The 17481-nt window shown below is 42.9% G+C and overlaps 1 protein-coding gene across 1 annotated transcript; it reads right to left on the bottom strand.

The window, feature by feature from the left end:
• Positions 1–1080: 1080 nt before the first annotated feature.
• Positions 1081–5998, bottom strand: LOC118512737 (brachyurin-like). Its single transcript, XM_036057602.1, has 2 exons — positions 5948–5998; positions 1081–2408 (listed from the first exon to the last, which is right to left on the bottom strand). Exons 1-2 carry the CDS (start codon positions 5963–5965, stop codon positions 1458–1460), a joined length of 969 nt encoding a protein of 322 aa, XP_035913495.1. The 5' UTR covers positions 5966–5998; the 3' UTR covers positions 1081–1457.
• Between the last annotated feature and the right edge of the window lie 11483 nt (positions 5999–17481).

Raw genomic sequence — 17481 nt, 5'->3', positions numbered from 1 at the left:
TTTATCATCACATGATAAACTATTATTAAACAAATAAAAAAAGAAAATATTTTGAAAAATAGTCTACAAAACATGTTTGAAATAATTTGTGTGTGAGGTGAACTAAGAATTTAAAAGCAAATTCCTTGAATTCTTTTAAAAGAATAAATAATAAAACCGGGTAAACACCGGTAAGGAATTTTCTAGAATTCACAATAAGCTTAGAAACCTCAGAAAAAGACATTACAGCACATCCGAAAACAAAAATCAATACCTACCACAGTCGTTTGCCATCCCCAGTGAACGCCCATTCGTTTCACCCGTGCCCGTGAACCAATTGATGGATGGATGGTTGGTTTTGGCTTTGATTTTTCCCTGCAATTTCATTCGCCCGGCAGCTCCGGAAGCAACGAACCGTGGCCAGCAAATGCCGCACACAACCCGCCCCCTGGATCGCATTTCTAGGGATGCTTTTCACACCCTCACGCTTACCGTACGCAGCAGCAGCAGAAGTAGCAGCACAACCCAACGCAGGGGTGGTTCTAGCATGGGTAAAAAAAACGACACCCCTCGTTTAAATGTACGATAAGAAAAGGCAGGCGCAAAAAAAAATCAATATGGCTGCCTTGCGTCCGTTGCTACACACACACATACAGAGGTAGCAATGCCAGCGAGAGGGTGGCAATTTTCTTTCCAAACACTTTTTTACCACCCAAGTAATGGAAATGGACTCTCGAAAACTTCCCATTTTCGTCCGGACCCAAACCCACGATCCTTGCTGCTACCAGACCACCATCATTCGGCATGCTGATGAAGTTGGTCAATTGCACCTACACACTGCGACACACACTTTTTCCGCGCTGGTATTAGTTCTCGGACGAGAAAATGAAAGGAAATAGTCTTGTGGTCGGGCCCGGGGAAGGAGCTGGTCGGCGGAGACTTCAAGGAAATAATGAGGTTTTCCTTGGTGGTCTTTCGCAACTACCGCTTGGTACGCCGCGCCGCGTATTACATTATGTAAAAAAAACTCCATGCAAACCACCTCGGACAGCATCATCATCATCATCGGCCGGAGACCGGGATATGGCAGCAGAGAAAAAAGGGACGTATTTGCTATTCAGTGCTACGGTCCGGAAGGCAGCCATATTTGTCAGGCTTTCGTGTGGCGAGAGCAAAAGGGACATGGCAGGACGCTAAGGAGATTTTTATTAACGAGGGAGAAGTTAGTTTTTTTTTTTTACCGTGGCCGTGGCACGTCGTCCCTCCTGGCAACACTCGGAGCCCTTATCCTTATCGTATGAAGTTTTGGAAGTGCTTTCTTGTTCGTAATTGAAATTTGACATGAGCTCTAATTAGAGGGCAGCTTGAATGGAAGTGGATGGAGGTGGAATGTTGTGTCCTTGTATTAGTTGGAGTTCTAATACAAGCGTATTTCAATTTTGTAAAAATATTTAGACAAAGTAAAGTTAAAACTAAGCTTAAGGGCTATTAACGTAATCGGAGATGCCCTCGATCCATGTCGAGTAGAAGGATACACGCGTGTGTACCGAGGGTCTACCGACGGCACAACCCACCGCAGACACGAACGACACCACACCGATCAGCAGTGGTCCATTGGTGCCATCCTGCACCGTAACCGGTCCACCGGAGTCACCGTTGCACGAGGAACGTCCACCCGTCCCTCGAAGACACACGTTCTGGCTCTGGATGGTGGCAGCACTCCAGCGCACAATACAGTCCGCATTGGTCATGACAGGGTTGCTGGTGAACCTGAGCACAGCCGCAGTAGCCCAACTGTAGTCTGAGGTACGCCCGTACCCCGAAATGGTTCCAGTGTACCCAGCAAACTGGCGCGTATCCGAACGGGCCGGCAAGCGGATGGGTTGAATTCGATCGGTGAAAGTCATCGGAGAATTTAGACGAATCACGGCAATATCGTTCCGAAGGCTGGACGACACGTACAACGGATGGCGAAGAATTCCGCCGGACACGAACCGGATACGCTGTTGCGTTTCTTCCTCAACGATACGATTGTGAGCTCCCATGATGGCGATGCCTCCCAGGGCTAGGGTTGATGCCTCGGCCACAACACAGTGAGCGGCCGTTAGGACGAAGTTGGTGGTCAGTATCGATCCACCGCAGAGTGATGTCCCCGTGGCAAACTCACTCAGCAGTACGATCTGGTACGGGAATTGGCCGGGAGTTGCTTCCTGTCCGTTGGTGATACGGTTCGTTGGGGATGAGTGGCGGAGGGATTGGAGCTCGGCAGGCAGACGTTCCCAGTAGTGGTCGAAGTCCTCGATCGGCCGCACTTTGGACCAATCGATCTGGATCCTTTCCGCCAGAGTGAGAACGGTCAGAAGACTAGTGAGAAGAACGTACCTTATCATCTTGTCACAGAATGAGGCGAGTGGGCCTGCTGGATGAAGCTTTTTATACGAAAACCTTTTAGAAGAACTGACAAGTATTGACCATTTGGGAAGAGAAGATGGCACAGACTTGCAGATTGGGTTACAAATAAGGCCAAGCAAGCGGCGTCTTGCGAGTTCCGAACGGTGAGATGTAGGTTAAGTAACTGTTGAATGCAGGGAAACCAGTATTCTGAGCAAGTGACACCTTGCTCATTAAATGTTGCCCATCATAAGGAATTGATGATAAAACCCCCCTTTTGTGACTGTTATTAAGCTTATTTATTTCAATAACGAATTTTGCCAATGCTTTAAATTCCCCCCAAGCTTACCCCCGGTGTAAAGCAATTACAGCCATTAGTTCGATGAAGGGCTCAAGACAATCGAGCGTGACATGATGAATCACATGATGAGCGGGTTCTATCACACCCTGCGTGCTAATAGTGCAACGGAAAGCCTTCACTTTGCGCCCAAGATTTACGGCGGGCTTGATTATGGGATTAATAAATTAATAGCCCTGCAACGTAGGTGGGTCTACCGAGGCGGCCAGCGAAGCCCACCGGCCTTCATTTGCCTTCCGGGCGTATTCACTCATTTTTCGCACAACCGAACCGTGCCCGGTTGGGATGGTTGGGAAGGTGTTTTTGCACAAAATATATGGCCCCGTAATGAAGAGTTGTGTGTGCGGTAGGTCGGAAGTACCGGGGAACGTATCGAACGGTTTCCCATCAAGGTGTGATTTTTGCGGCCCGTTCCCTTCACTTGTCAAGCCCCGAGGGAAGACCGAATCGGTGACTAAGCGTGTCAGCATTAATATTAAATTGTAGTTTTTTATGATTAAGTCTTTAATTTAAATTTGTAGTAAAAATAAACTTTTTGTATTGAAATCATAGGTGACGGCCTGGACAGATCTTCCATAAAAATGACGATCAATAGCACCAGCGTTTTGGTCTCCAACAAATTGGTTACTTGAGGTGAATCTTATAACCCAATAATTCTATTAGCCAGTCATAAGGTACAACTCAAGAATTCGAGGTCCTAAGGGACAAACCGAGCGGCCTCGGAGGGCTACCGCGAGCTACCTGCAAGGGCCTCCAGTGGGACAAATCCTTTATTGCTTCAACAGATTATTTTTCACATCACTCGTTCCCCAGTTCGTTTGCTCCTTGGCACAGAGACAGGTTTCGGCGTCCAGACTTCAAATTTATTGACGAAGGGGACATCTTCTTCTTAGTACTTCATGGTCAAAATGTCTCCTTTTATTGGATATAAGACTTATAAGATATTTTACTACTCATGGATTATTTTAATTGGTGAGGGTATTGCCTTGGCTTCAAGGTCCTTAGACCAGAGGCTCTACAATCAATAGACTCTGAACTTCTGCTTTAATAATTTATGCTTCAGTCTACATTGTCGGACTTCCATCAGTTAACTTGCTCAACTATTTTAAAAAAGGAGAATATATTTTAGGTTTGATTTGACTAAATAACGACTGAGTGCAAGAGCCTCACAATTCTCAATCTGTTCCTTAGAAGTCAGAATTAATTCTTGTGAAAGGAGCTTGATGAAGAACTGATAGCTCAATCACATCAATTTGCTTGAATATTTCAAGTTTTTTGCAGTAGAAGAATGTTTTTTAGGCGGGGGCGACCCGAACCTACCGGGTCGGAGTCATCCGTAAGCGACCCGGAGCGGTTCGGGTCCAATTTGAAATTCCAACCAGTTCGGGTCAACCCGTGAGTTCGGTTGCGTTTGGTCTAATCCATGGGTGCAAGGAGTTCGGGATAATCTATAGAATTTGTTGCCAAAGCAAATCAACCCGAACTCGTCGAACCCACGGGTCCAACCCCCGGACTCGTTGCACCCGAACCTACGGGTCGAACTCGTGTATGCTTTGCTGAACCTACGGGTCGACCCATACGGATCCTTGAGTCGAACTCGATTCCTGTAAGGACGAACTCAACTCCGGGTCAATCCATGGAAAGAGTCGTATGACCCATCACTAGTGGACAGCTTGGAGAAAAGGATTGTTGGATTAAAATTTAGTTAAAATACGGTTATTTAGACATCGATCAAGTTGACTAACACACGAGTCTTGGCTATCATGTAAAGGTGATTTCGAATTATTTTCAACATTGTAGCCAGGTGGATGAACTCTTGCTACAAAAAACAAGATCAAGCTTATAATTCAGTTCCTTATTCCTGGGAATACGATGTCAAGCCGTGATAATTAAATAAAATTCGATCCTTCAGGTCTCCACGATCGAGCGCCAGAATACGAGACACTCTCTTACCATTGTCTTGAAGCAGACTTACTTAAAAACTGATAATATTAAATTATATTAACTCTCGAAAAAAGAGGTGTTGTTGGTTTCTTTTAAGGGTAGATTCTTTCAAATTTATTCATGCAACAAATTGGAACATCGTGCTCTACTGTTTTACCGACTATCAATTACAGCGTCTCCTTAAGCAATATACGATGTAGAGCCAGCCAGCCGATGTAGAAAGTGGCAGCCATTTTATCATCCGTCAAAAACTTTAACATCTTTCTTAAGCTAGACGGTCCTTCCATGCTTCCAATCAAGATAAATTGTCTCTACTTTTTACTGCACCATGAGCTTACTAATTCGATGAAAAACCGATCAACAAAAATGGCTTCTATAAATATTTCATCAGTTCAACAAGTACCGAAACGGAAAAGTTTAATCGACTACATCGTACATCGTGTTGAGTTTTTGCTGCCCGTTAGCCCCCCCCTTTTGTTTTTGGCACAAATTATCATAACAACATGACGCGAAACTAGATGCCCAGTAGCCAAGCACACATCACGCTGTAGGCACCTTCCGTTATCCTTGTACCCGGTAACACCTGACGTTGTGCTGAGCAAGCGACCCGGCATATTCCTGGATGCAATTGGCAGTTGGTGTTTTAATTTCTGCAACTCGGGGAAGAATGCATTTTTAATTTGATTTTTGCTGCATTGTCTGCGTGGATTGAACGAGCATAAGCTTAATAAAACGGACGTCCGGTAGGTTAAGGTCGCATGAGCGAATCTTCTGCAGCAGCAAAAAAAAAGTAAAAGTGAAATGAGCAATGAAGGAGGAGACGAAGAACAACAACATCTTCAGACAGTTGTGTGTTCGGTTACGCAAACGTGCCTGCCTGCCTGCCTGCAGTAATCCGGTAGAGTCAAACACCAGAAGGCCCTCCGAGAGGAGAGCAAAAACAAAAAAGGCACAGACTGCAATTCTGCACCTAGCTCAGGTCACCAGATGGGCGCCGAGCAAACGTTGCCTGGTAGACATCGTCACCCTGTCCACCCTGGTACGGCCAGCCGTACAGCCGATCATTATCGGAAACCGGACACACGCCAGGCTGCATGCAAGGAAGCAAAATGAACAAAAAGGAACTTGGACTTGGAGGTCCAACATATTATCGGACCGAAAAAAAATGAAGCTGTTGTTGAACTCTTGGTTGGACGATGGCGGTATAATTCAAATAAATGCATCCCGCGAAAGCCTCCTTTCAACCCGGGGGTTGTTCCCTGACAGCTCACTTACCGTTGCAACTCGCAACATCGCAGCCGTTGATTGAGCGATGATTGAACGATCGTGTTCGTGGAACGAAACTGGCGCATTTAACAAGCACCGAGCGAGTGTGGGATGGACAAATTACGTCCCGTGCGATCTTTGTATGGACCGTCTTGGTCTAATCTTCTGGTGAAGATATTTTAGGTCACCACCATGGGGCTGCACATTCAATCAAACTGATCGCATGATCGCATCTCAGGGCGCAGGGAATGGCATGCGGGGTAATAATTTTACCTCCAGTTGTTGTTTGCCTTATTTTTGACGAGCCTCCAGGGCAATCGCACTGTTGTTTTCGCATCAACAAACCCACTCTTGAGCGCTACCTACCAGTGTAGCGAGGCAGGACTTTGCCACACCCAGGACACACAAGTCACCACCATGTTGTGAACCTGTCACGCCAACCATTTCGGACGCTTAAGGGCATAATGGGACGTGGTAAGTCACTACAGCCACACACACACACACACACACACACCTCACAAGCCTATGCAAATAAACCACCGAATGGACCGATGCGATCATCTGATCGAATGAATCGTCGGTGCTTCGGTGCACTTGCAAATATTAGACAAATTTGCAGCAGCACGGACCGGACCGGAGAGCCAACGTTCGCCCGCGGCTGGGTTTTACCCGTAATCATCATCCGCTGGCCCTATAATTTGGATCAACAGCTTTATAACGAAACTGCTGGTACAGTGCTGCAGCTGGAAGTACGGGTGGAAATTGAACCCTAGACATTTAGCCCGGTGCGAAGCTTTTGTAACGGTGATGATAGCGTGAAAATATCTTTCACAACCATCGATGCTGGAGAGTAAAACATTGTTTGAACGGGGGCGAGCAAATCGATCGTAGAGTTTTATGAGAATAGTTCGATGCATCTGCTTATCCTATTTTCTAATGGGAGGAAACTTTTCTTACTTAAGATGTGTTCAGTTTTATTTGATTAACTTCCCTGATTTGTTGACTTTGAATAATCGTTAGAGGGTTTACGGAATTAACTAGTATATTTTAAGCCATTTCAGGGCTCAAATTAAGTGGACAATATACATGATGAGCTGTTCAGAAATGTGTTAGCCCTGTCATTTGCTGACTGACTGGCTGACTGCTGAAGGACTGACTACCAAGCCGCTGGTAAAATCAAGTCAATGAAAGCCAGATATGTCAGGCTAGCCCCATGTAGAGGTTCTAGTGCCTAAGAAGAAGAAGATTTCATTGCTGATAAGATTACAAAATAAATTTTCCCAAAACTTCCCAGTTTCATATGTTAGTAGTCCACTCTTGTAGAACTCGAAAAAGCGCCTAAGTGTTTAGTTTGATCAGTAAGTTGTCCACTTCATCTTAAGCAGAGTCCACAATTGTCTTGCACATTTCTAGTCCACATAGGAAAAGCTTGCATTCATCTATTTAGCCAGTACAAGTAATGCATCTATTGACCATTAATTGCCGGTGCCGGTCTTCACACGGCAGGTCCGGGGTTCAAATTCCATCCAGACCGCCTCCCCGCACGTAGGGCTGACTACTTTACTGCGGGTAAAATAATCTCACAGAAACCCACAAAAATGGCAGGCCAAGACCTCTCGAGGTTGTAGTGCCAAGGAAGAAGAATGTGTTCAGTTGCAAGAGACCTAGTTCAATTTTTCACACGATGGTCCTAAGTCAAAACGATGTACCTGTTTTCCATTGCCTTCTGTCACGAGTCTATGCTTCATCAGTTGATTTGAAGCAGCTATTACGAAATCTATCTTGTAACTGCAGCGTGACCCCAACTCTTCCTCATAAATCTGCCTAATTTGTGATGTAAGCACTAGATGCCATAGGAAATCAAATAGAATAAAGCTAGTACGATCTCCTAGTACGAGCCTTTCCAAAGGTATACGTGATCTTAAGATGCGTACTTCTGATCTGAAATCAGATACGACCCCAAAGCAATTCCCTCAAAGTAAAACAGCTGACAAGTTTTTGCTAATATGTAAGAGATTTATCATTGAGTAAAGATCTGACAGTAAACCATCTGAGCGAGCGTTTATAGCCGATTCGAATAGTAGCTACGACATACTAACACTTCTGGAGTTACACGAAAACTTCTAATAGGGAAGAGATTCGTGCAACCTCACAGTGTTTTGTAACGGTGAAATACAGTGGAGACTGATCAGAATCTCCTCAGGCTTTACGGCTGATGGCTGAATTGCTGTAAAATTTGTATCTATAAGTCAGAGCAGAAGTCCAACTGGTGATGGTTATCCTGGATAAAATGAACGTAAATAAAATTGCTGTAAAATTTGTATCTATAAGTCAGAGCAGAAGTCCAACTGGTGATGGTTATCCTGGATAAGATGAACGTTTGTATTCAAGTCTTGAACGAAAATGATCATCAACACAATTACGCAGATTTTGTAAGAAAATGGTTTTTCGATAGTTTCAATATACTTCCAACTGACTTCAACAGCGACCAATAGAATCTTGGGGCGAAAATCCATGGGATAACTCTCTCGTATGATCCTGTCGCCAAGACTAAGTCGCAGCTGAATATTTATTTTTCGGATACATGATTATAGACTCCTTCAACTGTCGTAGCATCTTATGCTAATAGCTGACCATTTTTATGTTAAAAACATTTCGAATGTAGGATTTATGATAAATCTTGTTCATTGAGTCGTCAGAAGTAATTTTATAATTACTAAAATCCAAAAATGGGCCATTTTTAATGCATCCATTTAATAGCAAGGGCCAAATTCATCCAACGATCCCTAATTTAGTAACAAATTTGACTGTTTAATTTTGAAACAGTTTGAATATTTGGAAATAGTGATGGGAGCGTGTGCTTAATTATATTTTTACCCTCTTCTGCAACTCTCCACCACTCTCCGTGCAGCCCGTGTTCAATTAAAACCTTGCAGTGAAGCTGTGGATGAACGTTGCTGGGCGGATTCTGCGATACTTGCCTGCCAATGCACACGAATGCTACAGGAAGGGCAGACGATACCCGGCGTGAAGTTTAATGTTTACACACGATCATTGTATTATGTGAATGCAAACATTTACACACTTCCCGGCACGGCCCAGGCACATTATTGTTCCGTGTGTGTGTGAGTATATATTTGCTTCATTAAGGGCGCTCCTTTCACGCGTGTCTGCTACTCGAATCCATCCATAGAGCCCTATTCAACGGGGAAGAAGGTTAGCTTGCCAAACGGTTGAAATGGTCGAGTGTTTTCATTGTATTAGTAAACACTATTTCTGCTGAGTTTCTCCTGCACCGGTATGAGGGGTAAATTTTTTGATGTTAAAGGTAAAATCGAGACATCTAAACTGATTGCAAAAGCCCTGTTTAAGAAGTTTTCAACTTCATGTGAGTTTATTTAGAAAAGGCCAATAAATTCCTCCACATGTTTTAGAGTGTTTTTATAATGAACACCAACGATGTTAAATGTTTGCTCACGATTTGTAAACATTGTGCTCCACGTTTTGCCTTGTACCCTCGTAAGGCACAGCTCCACTTCGGCCTTTCGTCCCCTTTCGAAGGTCCGTTATTACTCCACTGCCAGTTAGCGGCATTAAAACCCCAGCTCCAGCTGGCCCCAGACGCCAGCTAACTTAATCCTAAACGCCCGCGCTCGGTCTGTGTACTTTGTGCAAATCGGTTGCGCAAATTCTGTGCAATGAATATGGTAAACAGTGCACAGTTTTAACCGAATCTCCCAATGAGCCAAAAACGAAAAGAAGGGCTCGTCGCAAGTCACGGCAGCATCCGCAATCAAGCGAGCCAGCCAGATCGTGCCAGTGCGGCACCCGTGTGAAGAAGGTGTTTGTGCAGGATATATCAATATCAGATTCAATTATGCTGCTGTACGGTGCACGGTGTTTTGGGCAAACTGTGGCGGCCCAGGTGTAATTTGTTTGACACACGGCACCCATTTCCCAAGGGTGCTCCACGGTTAATCCTCAAGTCGCTTAGTAGCGGCAGGCAAAAGTGAGCCAAAAGCGTGACTGCAGATGTTGGTGGTAGCACCGCTTTTTGGAGTGTAAGATTTGCACTTTATGGCCTTTTTGACGGGACGGTTGCTAGAATGTGTAGCCAGCTTGCCTATATAGTCACCAAGTACTGTACCAGCCTTAGCAGCGTGTCGTGTGTATGCCTCGCGTGAACATGGATGATTCGAGGCACCGATTAACTGTTTGTTTATTGTCCGGGCTAATCTCGCCTGTAGTGGAGGTGCAGTTGCAGTCAGCTAGAATGCCAAAAATAATTAAATACAATACAACTTCGTTATGCACCTCGAGATTGAGATAATGACGGTGCCGGGCGGCGTTGTCGACGAGCCTCCCGTGGCTGTGTGATGATTGCTTGGCGGTGGGATGTTTGGCACGTTTTGGAAGGTGATGTAGTTTGAGGCTTGAATTTATTAGTAACCCTAAATAATAACCTTTAGAAACCTTTAGAAATTTAGAATAACCTAAAAAGAAATAGAAAAAATTGTTGATATTATCCATAATTTTTTTTTAAAAGTAATAAAATTTTGGTGAAATTTTTAAAAATGTGTGTGTGTACCTGTTAAAAATTTGTAAAAAAACATATAAAATTTAACTAGAGTGCTTGATTAAGTTATTTTTTTAACTGAATAGAAAACGATTTACAGTATAAAGAGGTTTCAGTACTAATAAAAAATATATCAAAACTTTATTAAATTAAAGTAAGGTAAGGAAGAATCTAAAAGTTAGCAAGTCAAAATATAATAAGAAATAAAAAAATTCTAAAATAAGTCACTATATATGACAATACGATGTTAAGTAGCAAAACTAATAATGCAAAGAATTATTTCTTTTTCATAAATAAATAATTGCATAAAGATTAACAAGTACATACTTTATCAATAAAGTCGCTAAGTCATAAAGCAGCAAGACTGAAGCAGTTTATTTGAAGAATAAAAAAAAATAAAAACAATTATAGAAAAAGAGATAGTTAATAAAACAGGATATAAAAAAACTCAAAAATATAACTAAACAAAGAACTTAAAAAAGATGCTCTAAATATTTAAGATTTAGTCCAATATTTTACAGAAATTACGATTGAGTATTAACCTTTATGAACGTTCACCACAGAAAAAGATGCAAAACGTATTGACGTAAGAGATTATATTGTATAGCTTGGTTAAATGAAATATTTTTTTTTGTAAAAATTACAATACTTTTCATACAATTTGTTAAATAATTAAAATTTTTTTTGATCACTTTGCCGAATAAAGCGAATTGCAAAAGAAATGCAAAAAAATATGATATAATCAGAAACAGAATACAGGGTTTTTCAGTTGATAATGCAATAGCATCCATGTTTATGGCAGGCTTCTTAGATGAAATGGCAAACAAAGCTAGTTGATATGGAAACGACTTCAGATGACAGGGAAATCAAATACCTTTTACAAGGGTTTTCAGTTGATAAGGCAATAGCTTAAATTTTTATTGCAGGCTTCTTAGATGAAAAGGCAAACAAAGCTAGTTGATATGGAAACGGCTTCGTATGACAGGGAAATCAAATACCTTTAATTGTAATGTTCTAAGATGATATTCTCATAGTAACCGTTGATATTGCACGCACTTTCCCGAGTGCTGAAAGGACGTGTACAATATCAACTGCTAAATACGAATAAAGTAAATCATGTAAAACCCCACAACGCCTAACATTGTTCTGGGTAAGTTCTCTCGCCACACATCACAGATTGACCACCCGTTTTGAACCCGATGCTAATTATTACACGGAATCTAATTATTTTATTATTCGCATACCCATTCGCTTTCTCAATTTGCTAGCCAGTCCAACAGCCAGACACATCCAACACCGTCCGAACCGATGATTTTCCAATGAAACAATTTCGCCAACCCCTTTAAAAAAAAAGAACGTTATCTTGGGTAATTAATTTCATCAAACTAAGCCATTATGACGAAGACGCGCCAAAAAACGACTTGAGACACAATTCCCGAACCGTTCCCTGGAGGTGAAACAAAAGCGTTCCGACTGCGATCACATACCGTCCAAAGGAAATTGTACAAACAGACCCAAAAAAAAAAAACAGTTAATCTTGATGGTTACAGTTGAGTTACATTTACTTAATTAATGTTTTGCTGTAAGTAAGCCTCCCACTTTGCTTTCTTTCGAATGCCGCGAAATACGTGGAAAAACTGTGGACCACCCCGCGAAAACAGGGATGAGCCACCGCGAGCTCTTGCCGGAGAAGGAGTGGTCTTCGGACAATCTTCCGAAAACACAGGACAAACCCCCAACAGGAGGGGGCACGGGGAAGGCGGTTTGGCGATTGCGAGAAATCATTATCGACGGATGTGCTTTTCATTATTGGTACAGCTGATATCATTATTATAACTGCAAAATAACTGCACCACCAGCGGAAGGGTTGGAAGGAAAACAAACTGTCCGCACGGGTAGGCCAATGAACCTCACCGATGTACCCTCTTGGGGGGGACGGGACGGAAAACTGTGGCCGATATCAAACTAATTAACTTCACCACCAACTTCTCAACCAACGGTGAGGGAACGGCTTCTGCTGCTGCTTGGTGTTCCGCGAACTGACCCGAGCATATTCAAGACAGATTCAAGATGCCGGCAAGATGCGCTCTCTCTCTCTCTCAGCATTGACCACCCGGATGGGAAGTCTGTTTTTTGGCGTTTGCTTCGTTTTTTCGGTGCGGAAATATGATGAGATTGCATTTCTCTTTCTTCGGCATCCCCCTGCATTCCCGAGAAACAACCCATCCGATGTGCGTGCAGTTTTTCGTCGTACATGTGCTGCACCGTCAATCCTTTTTTTCTTTACTGCTCTCCAGCACCAGACGCATTCTTTGTTAAGTAACCTCAAAGTAAAAGAAATGCGGAGGGGGAAAAAAGCCCCCTTTGTGCAAAGAGGGCATACTTTCGACACGAAAATTATGGGGATGATGCGAAGAGGGAACACAGACACACACAAACTCACACGCACAGTACATGCACTTAATTTGGTGGCGCTGGTGGCACCGGCCGAATGAACCGACGACGACCGCAAGGCAGACCTGCATGAACACTGGAACGCGGCCAAATCAAGGCCCCCGTCCGGTCAGATGAAGGTTTTTCTTTGGTGAAATTTCGGTGCTTTGTGTGACAAACGTTGGTCTGTTTGTACCCTCTGTCTGTTCGTTTGAGCCGAGCAAGATGCAGTCAGTCCCAATTTTTCTGTTTCGTTTGGTAGAATTTTGGAAGGTTTTTTTTTCGTTGCCCTGGTGTCATGTTTCATGTCATGTTCGAGCGGTTCGATTGTGGACAATTGTGTGTTTCGATGGCGATTCAGTTAGATCTGTGAACTGAGCGGGAGCGGGTAAAAGCATTCCACATGACCGGAGATTGCCCGGTAGGTTTGCCATATGGTGGTGGTTTTGCAGAAAGGTAACAAAAGCATGGGACTTTGCAAAAGAAATCAAAGCTTGGAATGCAAATGGAAGCTATCGGGCATTAGGGAGCGTTTTACATTGTTCGGGGGATGGATGTTTGATTTGATGAATGAGACGGAAAAATGGAAATCGAACAGGTAAATATTGGACAAGAGTTCTTTTGTTCATGTCAGTATTAGGAAATTTAGGAGAACTGTCTTTGTTCTATCGGTTTGTTGAATAGTTTTATTTTATTTTTTTTTGTTTGCTTTCACATCCACATTTTTCTAAATTTCTAAATTCAGTATTTCTATTTTTTACATTTATCTCTATTAGGAAGGAATGTAGGAATGTTTTCTTTGTTTTATGGTTTTCTGCTTTTGTTTCCGAATTTTTGCCAATGCTTTTTGGTTTGATCGACATTCAGGATAAATTGCATAGTTTTGTGGGTTTTTATTTAAGTTGATTCTTATTTTACTTTTATTTTTAGTTTTATTTTACTTTTACTACAACTTCCTCATTTTTCTAAATTTTTTCTAGATTTTTATACTTTATTTTTAATTTCACTCTTTCACTCAGTAAAAACAGCAAAAACTGGAGTTCGTTCTTAATTTTTTTTTAATGAAATTGTAAACATTTTTATGTGTTAAGCAATGATGGAACTCGAATTAAGTTTACCGCTGTTTGTCTATCTGATTTGTAAATTCTTTCCTATACTGAATTGGCTATAATTTATTTGAGTAAATATTTCAACTTCTGGAGATTAGTCCAGGTTGTAACTGTTGCCTGCAGCGTAAAAAATGTTAAATTTTTGTTTATAATATATTTGACTTTCACGTATTGTTTCGTAAACTTCATCTACTTCCTAGGGCACTACAACCTTTCGCAGGGTCTCGGCCTGCCATTTCTGGATTTCTGTGAGTTCATTTTACCCATAGCAAGGTAGTGAGTCCTGCGTACTGAGAGGCGGTGTGGATGAGATTTGAACTCCGGTCCTGCCGTAGAAGACCGGCGCAACTATCGCCTCGGACTACCGTCATTCCGTTGGGTGGACCCATCTCCTGTTAGTAATGATCAATATTTACTCTAACGGACAAAATCATAAAGAGGATTAATTAAAGCCAGAAACGAATGGTTTTTTAGTGAAAATGAAAACTCATAAAAATTGTACTATTTTAATTGTAACTCTAGGATCAAAAGTTAACAAGAAATGCTTCGATACTACAAACCCTTCGTTCTATTTTATTTATTTATTTATTGAGTATTACGGTCCGATGCCGTATTGTGCAACCCTTCGTTCTGTCATAAGAAAAACTGATCATGAAAACATATTGAAACCCCGAGACGAAATATTCCACTGAATTTGTGACGAACATGTGTAATCCATATAATCAGTTCCAACTTAAAATTCGTACTGCTGTAAGTTTAACTCTCACAAATGATGAAGTAATGATTATAATCGTATGGCTCATATCATTATCTCGCAAGGTACGTGGATCCTCAGCAATGAAATTAATGTATTAAAATAAGTTGCCTAAATTAAAACCCGAGCTAACAATCGTCAGTCAGTTGCCCCCGTTAATTGACTTCAGTTTGTTATGACGTCCATGCAGTGAACCTTTGTGGTTGATTCCTCATGGAAGTGTTGTACGTCGTCCAACTTCACCACAATGTTTGGTATGGGATGGTGCGAGCAAAGGTTATACTACAAGATCAAACCATGTCCATCGACATGTTGCACAACTTTATTACGGATGACGGCGATGACGACGGAGTGTGCCTCACATACCGTACGGCCTGGCATGATTTAAGAATGCACCTGAGCCCACACGATCCGTTTTGCATGTCCCGCAGTACATTACGAGGGAAAGGGAAAGAAACGAACCGCGAAACAAAACAACACCGTCCAGTACCGTTTAGTGCGAGAGAATTCCCATCTTGAGCCGTTTTTTGTTTGTCGTACGGAACGGTCTTCGGCACGGTGTGCTGCTAAAGAAAAATGCAGCGAGCATGTGCATGAGTGCATGAGTGCATCGGAACCGTAAAACCATCGTACACAAGCTGCGGCGACGGTATAATAAATGAAACCGTCACCGAGAGATGACCTCTTCGGCAACGGTACGGTGCCGTCAGGGTTTTCTTCATCCTCCAACGGTGTAAACATAGGATCCACCGTACCCGTTGTCGGGCAAAAGGATCGTAGCAAACGATCGATGCGCCAAGACTGCGCAACCAACGAATGAGTTAGCGAATGGGGCAGTGGTGTTTCGTAAAACGGTGTCAATTGAATCAACCCCACGACTTTTTGAGAGATTGCTTTCGGATGGATGATGGTGGTGCTGGCGGGCAAAGACAAACAAGCGGAAGGTAGGCTGGCCAAGACGATCTCTCGCTTTCTCGTCTCGCCGATCACTGATGACATCGTCACTGCCCGGGGTCACGGTAGGTTGCAGGTTAACCTAATGAATCAGTCGAGACCTCCCGGTCGACGAGGTGGCCAGCTGCATTTGTGGGTTCGTGTAGGATAATAAGGCAGCGTGTGGGACTGAGAGATCGGTGGTTGGGTTAAGGTATTTTGAATAAATATTTGCAAGGTTTAGGTAATAGAAGTTTAAATTAAATTAAATTAGCAGCTATGACCAAAAAAAAAATAGAGGGAATATGCTACATGTTAGGCACTTCTTGAACAGTAACAGCCGTGTCCCGAGCACTGAAGAGTCTGTCATTTGTAAGCCTGTTCAGTTAATCCAAAGTCCAGTAGGATGACTCAGGAGCCCGGTGACTATTTTGTTCCAAGATCTAGAGCATTATTCGAAATCCCGAGTAGAAGCCGTCTACTTTGGAGCATAGCGCAATTGCTTAGGATCGACCATGATGACCGCGTCGTTAATAGTCTTTCTCGCCAATATCCAGTTGTGCTGATACCAAGATAAAGAAGGACTATTGTCGGTTTACTTTTATCATGGTGCAACTTTATAATTCTTCGGGTCGATAAGCCATTAGTGGGTAGACAAGATAAGAAATGATTCACTAATGCTAGCTCACCGATTTTCTCTGGAGCAAGCGCTCATGAGGTAGCTGCTTCTCAGTTCTAATGAGCTAAGATTGGCAGGCAACTGTGTATCTCACTTGAGTGAGCTTATTGCCCAAGAAGTAAGAAGTATCAAAAGTTTGGATTTAGAAATTAAAACACACATTATTGTTGTTCAACTCTCTTACTACTTTTTGTTGTACCACCTTAATATGCATCAAACGTTCACCTTGCTGATCAAATCACCGATCACATCCAATCACGCCCAATACCAGGACCACGCAAAAGCTCGCACATTCCAATCGGACGCATATTTCGATGTGCCTGCGTGTGTGCTGCCCACCGGCAACGATAATCGGTCATTATGCCAGATTCACCGGCGATCGACGAAAATGTCGCTTTTGTGCGTAATTGGACCCTGTTTCGGCTACGCCTGGGAAACGCAGGAGGTTTTGGGAAAGGGCGCGAGTGGTGTGCGTCGTACGCGAAGCGATAAATAAGAATCGACAGCAATCATAATTTCATCGAAACATGATACATGTAATTGATTTTTTGTTGTTATTGCTGCTGCAGCAGCTCCCATAAATGGGTGTGCTTTAGGGCGGAAGGATGTCGACGGAAGGTCCGGCGGGATGATTGGAACCATGAAACATGATGAGTTCCAGCCCGTATACCTGCGCCCAGCTGACACAATCGGGAAGGGCAGAACTGGTTCGGGCGGAAATATAGTACAGAATTTCAATGACCTACTTCGAGCGCCGTGAAGCTTGCGGGCGCCATGTTTATCCCCCGAACAAAACAAAAAAAAAACATACTGAAAGCCTCCTCCCAGGGGAGAGCAAATTAAATGAAGAAAATGGGAAGATAAAGTAAAAACTATCACTACAATAAAACAATAAACCCATGGGTGGGACGAAAAGCTGACCAACCTGGTAAATTTCTTTCGTTTGTGCTGACATGACAATTTCACAATCATCGACAAAGTGCTTGATTAATGTCCGGCGGTGGTATTTTGCAATGGGGAAGCGATCGGTCAGCGAACGTCCATCCACCAGGCCAGGAA

The sequence above is a fragment of the Anopheles stephensi genome, chromosome 3 (genome assembly GCF_013141755.1).
Source record: "Anopheles stephensi strain Indian chromosome 3, UCI_ANSTEP_V1.0, whole genome shotgun sequence".
Lineage (NCBI taxonomy): Eukaryota > Metazoa > Arthropoda > Insecta > Diptera > Culicidae > Anopheles > Anopheles stephensi.
Note: the sequence above shows the minus strand (reverse complement) of the source record. Positions and strands in the feature narration are given on the sequence as shown.